At 45.1% G+C, this 16,492-nt stretch overlaps 1 protein-coding gene across 4 annotated transcripts in view; it reads right to left on the reverse strand.

The window, feature by feature from the left end:
* FLNA (filamin A) overlaps positions 1-16,005 on the reverse strand; it is an 85,671-nt gene extending 69,666 nt beyond the window's left edge. For all 4 annotated transcript variants that reach the window (XM_081320612.1, XM_081320610.1, XM_081320611.1 and 1 more), the window contains exons 1-2: positions 15,840-16,005; positions 2,810-3,295 (exon numbers count right to left, since the gene is read on the reverse strand). In XM_081320612.1, the coding sequence (XP_081176738.1) occupies positions 2,810-3,221 (412 nt within the window). In that variant the 5' untranslated portion in view covers positions 3,222-3,295; positions 15,840-16,005. The remainder of the gene's footprint in view (positions 1-2,809; positions 3,296-15,839) is intronic.
* Between the last annotated feature and the right edge of the window lie 487 nt (positions 16,006-16,492).

Consider the following 16,492-nt stretch of genomic DNA (forward strand, 5'->3'; position numbering starts at 1 on the left):
TTGCCCTCGGGGGGGGGGGGGGTGGGTATGGCCAGGGTGCGTGGCCTACTGGGTGGGCATAGCCAGCTCTACATCATTGGCATCAAGGGTGCCTATGGGGGTCTGGGCAGGAGTGGGACAGATCTGGGGATCTCTGGCAGGAGGGTCTCTGGGCCAGGGCCAAGGCAGCGGGGACCGTTCCCTCACTGTTTCCAGGATGGCTTCGGGGGCCACATGAAACCACTTTGCGGGCCGGATCTGGCCCCGGGGCCTTGTGTTTGACATGTCTGATCTAACTGGTATGGACTTTGGAAAATATGGGTGGTATACTCCCATCACACTTCGGGTTAGGCTGCTCTAGAGTAGAAATGGAAAACAATGATCTCCCAAAAAGATATTGAACTTCCAGCCTTCCTAACCAATATGGTCACGAGTTGGAAATGTGGTCCAAGAGCCCCTATAAGCCACATTAAGCACCTTCCTCTATGTCATGGTGAAGAGGAAGCTCTATGGACCTTGCTCAGCATTAAATCTAGACAAGGGTAATATTTGATAAAGCGTTGTGTGTTAAGGGCACTTTCAGCAATCCTCCATATTCCTTTTCTCAGAATAGAGAGCAGTAGCCAAGGAGAACATTGATCATCTTGACTTAAAAAAACACTGGGGACATAGAAGGAAGCATAGCATATAGATAACAAGCCAGTTTCTTTTGGAGAAACAGAATATTCAAGGGCATTTATGCCAATAAGCTGTTCATTAGCTCTTTTGTCCAACTAAGTTCAGAATCTCCTGTACATCTTTTACAGCCTGGGCCAGAGCAAAGCTGCTCAGGATACACCTCCTCCACATTGCCGATCATGGGCACAGCCCAAACATTAAATGACTAATGAGTCAAATACTGCCTCCTTTTAATTGCTTGGAAAAATTCAGCATCATCCAGAAGCCAACTCCAGCAGAAGATAGAGGAGATGTAGCCACCTGCAGATGGCAGAGAGCAGCAGCAACCCCTTTTAATATCAATTTTTACATACAAGTCACCATAAACTAGTTTCCCCCCCCCCCATGTAGTCTAGAAGTGCAAGGCAAAACAGGCAGCCTGAGTGCAGTTTAGCCCGACTTCCTTCCACATATAAGGTTTATGGGAAGCTGCCAGTATTTTTAGGCATAGTCTTTCTCCCAGTGGCCCAGAGTAGTTGGGGGATCTATTTTAAGCTACAGCTTCTAGCCTCTTTGATATGACAAGATAGGAAATCTTGCCAAATATTAGTGGGCAGAAGAGTCGTCATTCTTTCCCACACTAGCTAAGACTCAATGGAATTGCAGCCCAGCAAGCATAGGATGGACCACAGACTTCCCACCCTGCAGTAAGGTCCAATGGTAAAGAAAGGGGGGAAAAAACATGCTTCAAGCCAATTCATTCCTTCTCTGGAATGCAGCCATGCCAATATTACAGGCTGAGATCCTATTGTGGCTGCAAGAGAGCAGCGTCAGGCCTCCAAGGGCTGCGTCAGGCCAAACTGGAGTACTGACCTTGTAGAAACACACCGAAAAAAGGCATTGCAGGTCTGACTAAAGGCTTTCCAGAGGCTATCAAGGCAGCCTCCAAACCTAGAGGCTCAGGCACATCTTTTCGCCCTGACCCGCCCTCTCTCTGTGGCTGCAAGTTTCTAACTTTGTTCCCCCCCCCCAGTCTGGCAGGAGGGAAGATCAAAGGGAAGTGGAGTGGGGGGGGGAAGGGGACTGGAAAAGAAAGGAGGGGGCAGCGCAAGGGGAAATCGACCATGGTTCTGGAATCAAAAGCAGATGAAGCGTGGAGCCCTCCTCCCAAACCTCACTCCGCCCGCCTCCACCAAGAAGTTAACGGGCCTTTCCCTAGCCCAGGGGTAGGCAACCTTGGCTCTTTTATGACTCGTGGACTTCAACTCCCAGAATTCCTGAGCCAGCAAGGCTGGCTCAGGAATTCTGGGAGTTGAAGTCCACGAGTCATAAAAGAGCCAAGGTTGCCTACCCCTGCCCTAGCCAAACGAGAGAGCCGAGGTGTGTGCCAGGCCAGAAAGGTTTAGAAACACAGGGATGAATTACTAAGACTGTCCGAGGAACCCAAGGCAAAGGGAGGCCGGCCCGGGAAGAAACTCATTATCTTCGGGGGTAATGAGGCTTGGGGGGGGGGGTTGATTGTGGGGTGGGGTGGGGCGGGAGGAAGGAGGAGGAAAAAGGCCTTCCCCTTAAAAAAAAGAAGAGAAAGGCAGAAACGGGAGTGGGCCACTGCCTTCTCACCACGCCCAGATGCGCCGTCGTAAGGCCAACCCCACCCCTTAAAAACAGGCCCCGGCCGAGCGAGTCCACTTCTCCAGAAAGCAGCAGCACCCCGTTTAGCAAGCCCCACGACACACACACACGCACACACACACACACACACCCCGGTAACATCCCGCCAGGCTGAGGATCACACACACACACACACACACACCCCGGTAACATCCCGCCAGGCTGAGGATCACACACACACACACACACACACACCCTAAGCGGGAGGGGCTCCAAAGCGCGCCCCTCCCCTCCGCACCTGGGCCTCGCCAACTGAGAACAACGCGATCCCTCCCCCCTCCGGGCCCGCCCCTCCCCACTTTTCCAGTCTTCACCGCGCTTCTAATGGGAAAACTTTTCCCGATGCTTCCAATGTCCTTTTCCCTGTCGCCGTATTTAATTCAGGGCCGGCTTACTCCCCACCCGTGACCGTCCCAAATACGTACGACCTCCCGGGCAAAAAAACCCCAAAACACACCTTTCCATCCCCCCTCCTCCCGCCCCCCCCTCCCTCAGGACTTACCGATAGAGACCAGCTTGATGTTCTCCCTCTCCAGGAACTCCAGAGCCACCGACACGTTCTCCAGCTGCATCTGCCGGAAGGTGGGACGCGTGTTGTATTTGCGCCCCATCTTCTTCTGGCTCAGCACTTCGAGCAGGGCAATGAGGCGCAGCCCGTCGCCCAGGTCCGCCTGCAAGTTGGCGATGCGCTTGTTGACGCATTTCAGGTGCTCGTTGCACCAACGCGTGAAGGTGTTCTGTTGGATTTTCTTCCAGGGCGCATCCTCTGCCAGGTCCTTCTCGGTGGCCGGCATCTCGGCAGCCGCCTCCCCCTGGGCACCGCCGGCACCACCTCCTCCTCCGCCGCCGCCGCCGCCGCCGCTGACTGCACCCGCTCCTGCGGCCTGATGGAGTCGCGCTTGAGACCCGCTCATTTTAACTGGGGCTTGAGGGTGGGTGGGACCCCGGCGCTTGGGTGGGTTGGGTCCGGGTTTAAAGGCGCAGGATCCTGCAGATTGGAAACAGAGGAGCGGGAGATCTTTAAGCCAGGCGGGGTCAGGAGCGGAAGGCGAGATTGATGGATGGGAGGGAGGTGTGGGGGGGCGTGTGCTGGGAAGGTACGGCCCCCTCCTCGAACAAGTAACTGCCCCGAGGCGAGCAAAGACAAAGAGGAACAAGGCTGGAAAGTTCATACACCTAGAGCTGCGAAGGAGGAAAAAAAAAGATGATTATCTCGAAATCAAATCACCACCCAGCAGCGTACAAAAAAAAAAAAAGCTGCAAGCCTGTGTCCCTACTACAGCGACCGACTTGGGATGCAGAGGAAAAAGTCGAAAGCAAAGATATTTTCCAATCCTGTACGCGCTCACATGCGAGTCAATTCTATGATAACCAAGCGGGTACTTTTGGTTAAACGTCATATCAGCCTTTCCCATGTTGTTATCTTCCCTTTAGCGCCAGACCGCTCTGGATGGGGATTTTGGGAAAGCGCCTGATTAGGCAAGAAGCTGGACGGGGTAACTTAAGATGTACCTACTGAAAAAACAGGAGTGGGCGGGACAGCCAGCGAGAGTATAGATTAGGAAGGACAATGCTGCAAAGGTTTTGGGAGAAGCCCAAACAGCCCCTTCTGTAACACTAAGGTTTGAAGGATGGTACACGCTGGGGTAGTGGGGGATGAGGAAGTAGGGGAGGAGAGGAAAAAAAGAGGCGGGAATTCCAGCCTGAGCTAGACAAGGTGACTCACGAGCCAGACGCTGATCCAGCCACCCCACCTTCGCTTTTTCTTCCACTCTGGGGAAACAGATGAAAGGGCAGGGGGAAAGAGGGTGGGATGGGGAAGGAATGGTAAATTTAGTCCTCCCCTCTCACCCTTCAAAGCAAATGATTCAGGGACTTTTGAAGGCCGGGAGATAGGGGGGAGGGGGAGGGAGAGAGAGAAGAGGGGGTCAAATTCTGAGGAATATGGCAGAACAGCCTGCCAGAAAAGCTTATTTTACTGTTCAGCTACAAAGCAGAGGTGAAATACAGCATCTACTGCCCTGCAATCTGTGGCTATGGTACACAGAGATACCCAAACTTGTCAGCTAGGGAAACAGGCTTGACACCAAGAGATCAAGCATTTAGGTGGGTTTGAGGCAGACCATTTCCTACCCCAAACCAGGAAAAGTGCTTGGGGGAACCCTTCTGGGCTAGTGCCTCTCCCAAATTCCTATACTAACTGACCAAATAGGAGCTACCTCATTTTTCTCTCTCTCATGAAACACCATTCCTGTCCTCACCTATCCCGCCCCCAGCAATGGAAACCCAATTCAGGTGTGAGCTGAAGAATCTACCTGTCTCAGTCTGGCTGTGTCTCCTTCAGCTGAGTCGAATATACCTAAGAAGAAGCAGCTGTCTTTCTTTCTGCCTTGCCCTCCCCTCCCTCTTTCCACAAGACTGCAATAGGGCCAGTCTCGTCTTGTCATCACCACCCTTCTCGCGGCTTTCTCTCACTTAGACACACAAATACATGCAATTAATCTCCAGGCAGGCAGACTAGCATAGCTAAGGGCAATGACTAAGGAACCTCACAGAAGAAGTATCTGGTTTTGTTCAGAGCTCTAATTGTGCAATAGGGTGCCTCTGAAAGTGTGTAGTCCTTTCAAGCACACACCCACGCATGCACAGATTAGTACAGCCTGCACATGCTGATCCCCCTCCAGATGTGATGAATGATAAGCTCCTGCATTCTCAAAAATCAGGGCCAATGGAATTCTGATATTTGTAGTTTTAACACATTTGAAGGTACCAACTTTTTTTTTGGGGGGGGGAGAGGACTGGATTGGAACATCCAGACTGTAACAGTGTCTTGACTTGCATGTTCAGTCACTATTGCTTGCAAAAAAACAACAACCCTGCAGCTCTGTGGCTAATGGTTGGCGCCTGAGGCCTGTCACTTATTTCCATGCCGCAAAAGATGAAAGCTTTTCTGGTAGATTGTATCCATTTAATTTGTTAAACATTTGGAGGGATTAGCATTTCCCACCAAAACATGTCTGAACCTGTGCCCACCAGAATGGAATAATGTTCTTTGGAGAGCAAAAATAAAAATGCCCAGGAGATACTAGCTTCAACCCAACGTTTTATTCTGATAAGAGCATTTCCAGGACTTTGGCAGGATTTTGACAGCCAACAAATTGTTAGTTGGCAAGAAAGTACAAGAACTGATTGTTGACTCAGCGACATTTTTGAAGAAAGAATGAAGTGCTGCCCAGGAATGCCCTCTATTGGTGTATATTTGGTTCTTCTACTTATTCTTTATATAGTCATGATTCAGCAAAGTGGCTGCGATGGGTTCATAGAAACCACACCCAACTTTCTGAGATCAGTTTTGAAATGTTTCATTTGGTGCAGCTTCTTTTTTCATCATTTCATCCTGGCACTTCCTTTAAGTGAAAGGACTGTATTGAAGGGTGGGTGGTGGTGGGCAAAGCAGACAAATTAATATATGGATTGGAAGCTAGAAAAATCATTAAATATATATTCCAGACTCAAAAGTGAGATCTTGTAAAGTAGGGAGACTGTCTAGCCTTCCAATTCTTCCAGATACCAGCTATATATTAGCTGGAGCTGACAAGATAGATTTGTTTTAGTCCAAGACATCTCTGCTTTAAAATTTGGATTTTTTTGCCTCCTGACATTAGAGATGTTACTCAGTGGAAACAGACACAGAAATCAGTGCACATCTAGTGGCATTTTTTTAATTATAATTTTCAAATGTCTGGTTACTAGAAAACTAAACTAACACCAGCATACTGCCATTGAAACAAATAGACCCTGGCAAACTTTGCTCTCCCTTCAGTCTTAGACTGATAATAATACTAATACTAACCAAGTGTAGAATAATAATCATTTGCTAGATGAAGTAATGCTAGGATTGAGGAAAAAAATTACAAAATACTGGGAATTGCAGATAAAGCTGAACGTTTTGGAAAAAAAGAAATCCGTTATTACACCAATTGCGACTAGAAACCTCAGAGCAATATCTAAATGACTCCCAGTATCTGGAAATGTTGCATTTGTCAGAACTGAACATTCTAATTTTACAAAAAAATTCATCCTGCTCAGATCTGCCTATATTCTTAGATGCTATCTTAATAATTAATTCTTGGGTCCTTGTCTTGAATTAAGTTTCCACCAGTCTTAGGCTGCGAATGTAATTATAGATTGCCCACACAATAGCTCAAGGCAACATACATACCTAATAGTCTTTTCTCCTTCTACTTTCCCCACAACAACAACCTTGTGGGCTGAGAGAAAGTGACTGGCCTAAAGTCACCCAGCCAGCTTTCTTGCCTAAGGAGGGACTAGAACTCAGTCTCTCAGTTTCTAAACTGGTGCCTTAACTACTAGACCAAATTAATAAACAATAATAAAGCAGTGGCAAACAAGGAATGGAGGCATCCGTTCCAGTTTTGCAGAAAAAGAACAAAACGTATTCATTTTTGAAGCCATTACATTTCCTGTCAAAATAATAATGGGGATGAATGAGTGAGCTCTGTCTTTGAGCCCAGAATAAACTAAGTTTCAAGCAAATAATTCATTCTTATCTTCTATAGTGCAGGAAAATCTAACATTAGTCATTATACAAGGTTGTTATCAATTATATTGAAATAATACAAAGCACATGGTATTTGCAATACAGTAGCAGCCTAAAGGCTCCTCTGTGTACTTACACATTATTATTTTTCCCCAACAGTAGAGAAGAAAATTAATCAAGGCAGGGAAAGCATCTGAAAACACTCCCTTTTGGTATTTATTATACCAAACAGGGAATTATTATACAGTACTTTGCTCACCTTTGTCTTTTATTCTCAACCTCTCTGAATACTTAGTGACTCTATGCATGCCTTCCCCACCCCCCACCCCCCTCAAAGGCCTGAGATAAAATCCACGCAGAGCTGATTTCTTGGCAGACAATAATTGCATTCAGGTCTTTCATTACTGCTAAGTGCTTATTGAGCATATTAAGTAATCAAGTGTTAATGTTTTCACATGATTGCAGGCCTATAAGATACTATTCCTATCCTGCAACTATGTATGGATATACATGTGCGTGCATGGGATGGAAGTGACATTAAAGTATTAGTGATTTGCTTGTTAGCTTTGTGTGAAGCCTGAAACAATGCTTGACAACTTTAAGACAAGTGGACTTCAAATCCCAGAATTGGCTAGCTGAGAAAATCTGGGAGTTGAAGCCCACCTGTTTTAAAGTTGCTATGGTTGGGAAATCCTGGGTTAGCCAAAACTTTTTTTTTGAAGTGCTCCTTTATTGTGGTTTCTCCTTCTAGACACCATAATGGAGTCACTCTCCTGCACTTAATCAACGAATTTACTGACTTTGCATGCTCAGAAGATATTCCTCTTGATATGAGGCAGCTGAACAAGGTGTTTTGACACTCCAACTGGAGGCATAGAGGCTGAGCATCTTGCTTCTCTAGGTGACAATGCCTCCTGACTCCAGCTACAGGTAGTCCTCAACTTACAACCACAACTGAGCCCAAAATTTCTGTTGTTAAAGCGAGATGTACAACCATTTTACAACCTTGCTTGCCACTTTTGTTAAGTGCATCTTTGCAGTTGTTAAGTTAGTAACACAGTTGTTAAGCGAATCTGGCTTTCCCACTGACTTTGCATGTCATGAAGGTCGCAAAAGGTGATCACATGACCCCGGGACATGGCAACCGTCATAAAGATGAGTCAGTTGCCAAGCGTCTGAATTTTGATCATGTGACCGCAGGGATGCTGCAATGGTCGTAAATATGAAAAATGGTCATGAGTCACTTTTTTTTAGTGCCATTGTAATTTTGAACGGTCACTAGATGAACTGTTAAGTCAAGGACTACCTGTATTGGAGTCAAGATGGCTTCAGAAAGGGCAGTGACACAGCTCCGCACAGGATACTATTGCCCAATAAGAAATGCTGAATTTCTGGTTGTAAATCAAAGATAAATATAGAGTAATATTATTAGTAAGATTATTGATAAGATACAATTATGTATAAATAATTGAATGCTTACCTCTGTTCAATCAGTTAATCATACTATAGGTAAAGGTAAAGGTTCCCCCGCACATGCGTGCTAGTCGTTTCTGACTCTAGGGGCCGGTGCTCATCTCCGTTTCAAAGCCGAAGAGCTAGCGCTTGTCCGAGGACGTCTCCGTGGTCATGTGGCCGGCATGACTAGACGCCAAAGGCGCACGGAACGCTGTTACCTTCCCACCGGAGTGGTCCCTATTTTTCTACTTGCATTTTTACGTGCTTTCGAACTGCTAGGTTGGCAGAAGCTGGGACGAGTAACAGGCGCTCACTCTGCTACGCGGCACTCGGGATTCGACCCGCCAAACTGCCGACCTTCTGATCGACAAGCTCAGCATCCTAACCCATCCTAACCCATCCTAACCCACTATAGATACTGTCAAAATATACTTAGGATAGGTCATAGTCGCTATTAAAACCATAGTTTAGCAAAATAACAGAGACTACAGTACTGGGGAGGAGTCGTCTTAGATTTGGCAGGTCCCTTTTAACGGATCATAAGCCTGCTACAAAAATATTATGATTATTATAGCATCTGGGTTTTAATGAGGGAGATGGAAAGAAAATACATGCATCACACCTAAAGGAGGACAAGTTTGTTTTCCTATCTCCCTCTGTATAGATCCAACTGTTTTTCTGTTTATGAGAGTCTGTGTGTATCATCGTGGGACCAAATATTCTGTGCAACATATTTTAGCAGTGCAATCCTATAAAAACAATCACACCTCCCACTGAGTTCTTTGGGAGGTAACACCAAATAAGCACATATTAAATGGTAAACTAAGTAGCAGCATACACATAATTTTGCAGCTGTGAATAGTTCAGACTTGGTTAAAGAATTGTTCCTTCCAATCAATGTGGAGGTGGTGATGATCCTGTAAGGGAAAGATTCAATTTCTATATTTATTGCTGGAACACCTAGCTATTTCCACAAATATACACTGGGAGTTGAAGTCCATGAGTCATAAAAGAGCCAAGGTTGCCTACCCCTGCCCTAGAGAGACTACTACTCAAATAAATTGGATTATGCAATTCCACATGCACACAGTCATTTGTCTGGATTTGGAGTATACATAGTACATGTAGAACTATGTGTGAATTTTACCTAAACAAAACATTGTCCTTTCTGTGATTATTTGAATAGAAGGATTGAAATGTATGGAAAAAAGCATTGTTTGGTCATCAGTGGCACAACTGCCATTTTAACAGATGGTGCAAAAAGCTCTGCCAACGGAATAAAAGGTAAATCTATAGAATCTGAAGTAGATTTAACAGAACAATATATCTATTCCCAATTACAATCTACTTTCTTTCTTAACTCTTGATTTTCTCCAAACAACTAAATGCAAGCCTTCGGGAATCAAGCACTTCCCATCAGTATAATTCTACCCTATCATGTGCATATCCCTACCCAATCCACTGTTTTTATGAAGAAAATAATCTAGATGTCCTGAAAATCTGTTTTTTCACGAAGCAGAGATCCATGCAGTAGTCTTTAACCTTTATGAAACTGGTGCCTTTGAATTATTATCCCCAAGCAACAGACTGTGGAAAACAATTATTATATTTCTATATTTTAAAACAGCTCACCTATTTATTTCTGTTCAATAAAAAGAATCCATCCAGAACATGATAGCAGCACTTTGCTCTTATTACCACCTACTTTTAAATCAATCTGCTACAGGTGTTTGGGAGCTTCAGGACAAAAGGGCACTTTGTTTTTTGGTGCAGTTGACTCCTGGCAACTGCAAATCCCTGCAATTTTTCTGGCAAGGTTTTTTAGAAGTGGTTTGGCCTTGCTTTCTGGGGGGGTGGGGAGAGGAACTGGCCCAAGGTTACGCAGGCTGGCTTCATGCCCAAGGTGGGATAGAACTCACAAACTCCTGGTTTCTAGTCTGATGCCTTAACCATTACACAAAGCTAGCCCACAGTTTAAATTATAATAAATAAAATTACTTCCACTAATGCTATGACCACTCAAAATCGTAGGAATAATTTTCTCATTGAAATGAATAACTTTAACTGGAGAACTTTCTGATGGATTCGACTCCCCAACACTTATGTTATCCTGTCCATAAAACCAAACATGTATCTGACAGCTGCCGTGCTATATTTTAAGGGCAAGGCCTTAAAATTTTGCCCTCACTTAAAAAGCTGCTTTTATTTGCATGGAGGCTTTTCCTGCTACCTACTTGTAGAAGAGTAGTTACACCCTGAAATATGGTCTCGTTGGAGTTCTCATAGAGTTCTAGGACAGTGTTTCTCAACCTCAGCAACTTTGAGATGCGTGGACTTCAATTCCCAGACTTCCGGCTGGGAAATTCCGGCATGCAGGCATGCTGGGTAGGGAACTCTGGGAGTTGAAGTCCACACATCTTAAAAGTTACTGAGATTGTGAAACTGTTCTGGAGAAGTGAGCTCCAGGCAACTATCTAAAATATGTGTCTTTCATAGCAGCCAAAGACATTTTGCTGCCTCTAACATTTGCAGTGTTGTTAAGAAATACAGAGGCCACTGGGGGTCCACATTTAGGTTGTGTGAAGCTTCTTTAATATTGAGAGTTGGAGTCTAACATCATTTCCTTTATTGCAAAAGAGTGTCAGCTGCCCTCTCAGATACAGAGTGACTCTTAAGAAGTCTGCTAATCTAAAAAACAGCTGAAGTTACTCTTGCAGCTGGGGCATTAGCACATGAGTGGGTATTGTGAGTAAAATATTCTCAGTTAAGCATAGAGGTCGAAGCAAAGCAGAGTTTTTCCCAACATCAGGTTTAAGTTCAATTAAAGAAAGTACTACTTTAATTAATTTAATTTAATTAGTACTACTTTTTCTTTTTCATTAGATTTCCCGCCTCAGGTTGCAGCATGTTTTTGCAGACCTTGGCTACAGTGGCTTGTGGGGCAGTGGGCTGTCATTCCTGCTCTGCTCCTGTGAGCCAACTTTCTTTATTTTAGTGTATCAGAAAGAGACAAGGACCATTCCCTGCATTGGGGTGGGAATTCAACAATAACATATAGAATAATGATTATTTCCCTCTGTCTGATTGCCAGGCAGTCCCCTCAGCAATTGGGAGTGTCTCTCATTCATGATGAATGGGGGAAAAATATGGCCTTGTGCTACAGAAAATAAACGCAGAGGAGTTTTCATTTCTCCCTCCTCCCGGACCATTGTGTTTGGAGGCAGTGGCAGCCGAGCAATTCGATTCTCTAAAAAAAAGGTGTGTCTGTGTGTGATTGGGAGGGATAGGATCTGTGTGTTATAAAAAAGATGGCTGCAGTTCCAAGGTTTCACCAATAGGTGGTAGGCTTGCCTCCTTTCCCAATGTGCCCCCCCCTTCTAAAGCTCCAAGCTTAGGGACCCGTCTTCATATTTTCCCCTTATTTGGAGAGCTTCATTTCTTTGGGTTTTTAAAATAACTAGACAGACCCTCCCCAGGGGCTTGGGGGTTGGGGATGGAGAAGTGGGCAAGAAGGCAGGACTGAAAGACGGCCAGAGAGGAAAGAGGCACAATCAATTTTATGTGTACATACAAAATGTATGTGTGGTTACAGCTAAGAAAGGGGAGATTTGATGGGGAGGGGATGGTGTGCATGAGAGAAGACCCTTGTCATGCTGCAAACATTGACACCCTAATTAATTAAGGGTGGGGCAAAGACGATGAGCTAGTCCTCAAATTTCAAGATAGGAAAAACAATTTAATTAATTTAATTTAACCTTTCTAGTTAATTTAACCTTCTGATTCTGTATTTAATTCCATGTTAGGAATCTCCATTTCCCTTATAAGCATAAAATAAAAGGGTGAGGGAAATGGCTGTGCTGGGCATGCATTGTTTTACTTTTAATTTCCTACCAGCATGTGGACATAATAATGTAGCTTATGGGTATTAAAGGGCAACTGATAGCCTTGAAAAATAACATTCCCTAGAGAGAAATGATTAAGAATTCTACATTTTTTCCTACCACAGATAAAGGCAAAGGACTATTTACACAAGCATTCTGAACCCATGATAGCCATGCTTTTAAGTCTCCCAAAGCAACTTTCTCTCACCCTACAATGAGGTTGCTTGGTACTGTATATAAAAACTGACTGCTTTCTTATCCATTTTAGGCAGGTCAGTTTGATTCAGTTCTTTGAGCCAGTGTGGTGGTATTTCCCAAAGCTAAAACAAGATATGGTTTACCTTTACCTACAGTAGAATAGCGAAACAGTGATTAAAATTGCAGGAATGATGCAATTTATTGCAAGTTATTTCAGGAAAGTGCCTCAAACTTAGGATGCCAGGGAGGATCCATTAGAGAGCACCTACATGCCTGGATTATCTCTGTTCAGGTTATGCAATAGAATTCTGCCCATATCCATGGCAGGTGGATTACCTAAAATAAATTGGGGCCTTGTTTCAGGCACAAAACAAGTCATAGGGTACCCCTTTCTGCAATTCCCCAACGCATAATGGTATAAAAAGTCATGCCCACTTTTCTTGTTACATTTTAATCTGACTTTACCTTCAGCCAATTCAGAGCAGCACGTAGGATCTGCCTTACTCTTTGGTTCTTAGAACAGGCCTGAGAGGTAGCAACTGCTTAGAGACACCTAATCAGCTTCCTGTCTGAATGGGGATTTGAATTTTGGCTTCAGTGATCTAAGCAAAGACTTCTTAAGCCTGCTTCCCCCCAAATGTTGGCTGGGGATTCTGAAAGCTGTCATTCCGATAGTTCTGGAAGGAACCAAACAGGGAAAACTACTTTACCTCACAATGGCACTTTCTCTCCTCTCTCTCTCTCTCGGAGGGAGGGAGGGAGAGAAGGAGAGAATAAAAGATAAAAATGCATCTGATGTTCACCAGAAGGCATCATCAAAGACTCCTGTGCAGGTGATCCAGTTTTTGCCACTGAATTACGTTTCTCAGGCCTATTAATGTGGCCAATAAGGCTTTACCTCACCAAAACTGAGGGTGGACCCATCCTGTTCCTGATGATCTTCAACAGAAAGCTAGAATGCCTTGGATAATATACAATGGTACCTTGGTACTCAACTGCTTTGGAACTCAACCTATTGGTACTCAACCCATTTGCATGTGAAAATTTTGTCCCAGTACTCATTTTTGTACTCATTGTGCCTCCCAGAACCAATTAATGATGAGTACTGAGGTACCATTGTAATTCAGAGTGGATTATAGATATCATGTTCATTGGAATTAGTGAGAATTGTCATTCAGTGTGTGTGAGGCCTGGGAGGTGGATTCCTTGAAATAATTTAAAGTAGCTAGAATGATTAGATGTCTTGAATTTTAAGATCTCAAACCCAGCTAACTATGGAATGCATTCCTTTCCAATTGGGCTGTGTGTGAGGGGGAGGGGGATAATCTCTATCATCTTCCTGCTCCTGTATTCTATGGTACTTGGCTATGTCACTTAGGGCTAATGGTGTTCAAAAGACTTAATGCACCTTTTTAAAATGTGCCACCCTCCAGGTACTACTATTTCCAGAATTCCCAGCCATCATTCACTTTAGTGGGACTTGGTATGAGGTAATCATGTTTGAATTGCAGTAGGATTTGTTTTTGAATACATATGCATCAGAGCCACAGATTTTCCTTGTATGGTAACTTGAATATGGTATTTGGAGAACTGGGAAAGGTAGGAACCAAGTTGTCCATAAGTACAGATTCACATAAAACACTTCTGTTTTTTTCTTTCATAACCCCACACGTTTTTGGTACATTTGTTAATGTGCAATAGGACTTTCACTTGGCCATTTAAGGAAAACCACTTTTCAAGTTTACTGGAATTGTGGCTTCTTGGATTCTGAGCAATGTTTACTGTCTCTCTATGAATTTCTATCTCTCAGCCTACCTTACTGTGAGGGGTTATTATAAGGGTAAGAAACATGAAGAATTTCCCACATGATATAGCAAGATGTTCACAGAGTGTGAATTTGCTTTGAAATATATCCCTCACCCTTGTCTTTCCCACACATTTCTAGCTGACAGTTGGTAAGTGGCACTTTGTGACTAATACTGTGATATATTGTGGGGAACATTTTGTGGGTGACATTTTTTCAGTCTCAGAAATTTTCTCAAGAGAATATATGATTGCCTTTGTATGGCCATATAGGAAAAAGCAATCAGAAATGTAGGCTTTATGTCATGCAATCAAGCACGATGGGCACATAATTAAAAATCACTTATAACAGATAAGTTTAGTTTGGTATAATTTAACACTCTTTTTGCAGTCCAGAATGATTAAAAAACTGTTCCAAATATTTATATCTCCTATCCATCAAGGACAGTGAAGATAAGCAATAGACAGTACTGACACAGGAAGACACAGTTGTTTTAAGGAATTTTGTGCAAACTCAGATGGGCAGGAGTACAGTTTCAACTGAATTTCGGGAGAAGTTTTGTGACAGATAACATCCAACCTAAGACTACTGTGATAGTGGTGGGGCAGCTATTTTCATTTTACTTGTTCAGCATCCACATCTCTTAGCTTTGTCTGATTTCAAAGCCATGCTTATCCAGTGGGGTAGAAATTGTAACCTCCTTTGCTGATTGCTAACTTTGTCTGTTGAGCAACATTCTCAGCTACTAATTCAGAGAGCAATCTTGCAACCGCATTACAACAATTATAGGCTCCCAAACTCCCAGCTAGTCTCCCCGGTTTGTTTTTCTAAACAGATACACATACAGTTCCAGACTGGCTATCCATGAGGAGAAGAGAATCTTTGATTTATCAGGGCATATGTGCTTAATCACCTGATTGATCCTATCACCCTACGGCAATTGTGGCATGCTACCGCATTCAGCAGGAGGCTCATTCATGTGGGTTTGACCACAAGTCCTGACTTTAACGTGTGATGTGATTTTCTAGCCCCTTGGCAAAATGATACAGATGGAACAGTGTGTGCAAGGACGTTTACGTTGCCATAGTCTTGAATGAACACTTTCCAATGCTTACATTTGCCCATAAAGAGAGGGAAGCAATCTGCCAATGCGCATACATATAAAGTTCTGGGATCCTGCTCTCTCCAGTGGGGACCAGGGAACTGTGAGCAGAGTGTTAAGGAAGAGAGGCAATATAAGCTCCAATCTCTCAACCTCTCGACTTTGACTTAGAAGCTGGAATCTCTTCTTATCCCCTCTTTCCACATTCACTCTTCCCAGAGCTCCAGTATCCTCTCTGCCTAGGTGCTAGTTATCCCACTGTCCCCCCTCATTACCCCTTCCTTCCTTCCCTCCCTCCTTCCTTCCCTTTTCTGTCAGCCCGCCTTTGCCTCATCCTTTCCCTTCGGTCCGCCATCCAGTCCCTACCTCTCTCGCCCCCGCGCTTCCCTTCCCATTCCGCTTCTCGCCCTCCTCCGTCCATCCCTGCTCCGCTTCCTCTTCCCGCGCCGTCTGCCTCTCCACATCCCAACCTTGCGGCGATCCCCGGTCCCCTCGCCCTTCCCCGTCCTCCGTCCCGTGGTCCCTTCTCACCTCTTCGGATCGACGGATCCTCCGGGATTGTGGCGTAGCCGTCTGCCCCGCCGCCACGGAGGGATGGAGGAGCGGACGGACGGACGGAACGTCTCGGGCCGGAGTTCGGCACGGAATGGCCGAGCGATGGGGGGTGGCGGGAGGACACCGGCCGGGCGGGCGGCTCAGCGAGCCTTAATTGGTAAAAGAGCAGAGTCGGCGGGAGGAAAGAGAGAGCAGGGAGGGGGCGACGGCAACAAATGGAGGGAGTCGCAGGGAGGAGGGAGACAGACGCCGCCCCCGGGATGATCTCAGACCAAGACAAATCCGGGGTAGAAAACCTCCCTCCCGGAGAGGTCCTGCCCCTCATCCGAAGTAATGGAGGGGGGAGTTGCGATAACCCTTCCAGGGGGCGCCAACTCTAATTAGAGACTGGGCAGGTCGGTAAATTAACCACAGCTCCACCCAGGACTTCCCAGGAGCTGGGGATACAAGGGATGGTGGTGGTGGTGATGGGGAAACAGCAAAGGTGAAACCAGGTAACCAGATTATGGTTATATGAAGGCTCCTGAAAGGCCAGAAGAGCAGAAAAGATCAGATCCTGGGGCACGAACTGCAAGCAACTGGTCAGGTCTTGAACAGACCAGCTCGCTTCATTTCAATCAAGCTTGCAT

This window comes from Vipera berus (assembly GCF_964194415.1).
Source record: "Vipera berus genome assembly, chromosome: 2".
In the NCBI taxonomy this organism is placed as follows: domain Eukaryota; kingdom Metazoa; phylum Chordata; class Lepidosauria; order Squamata; family Viperidae; genus Vipera; species Vipera berus.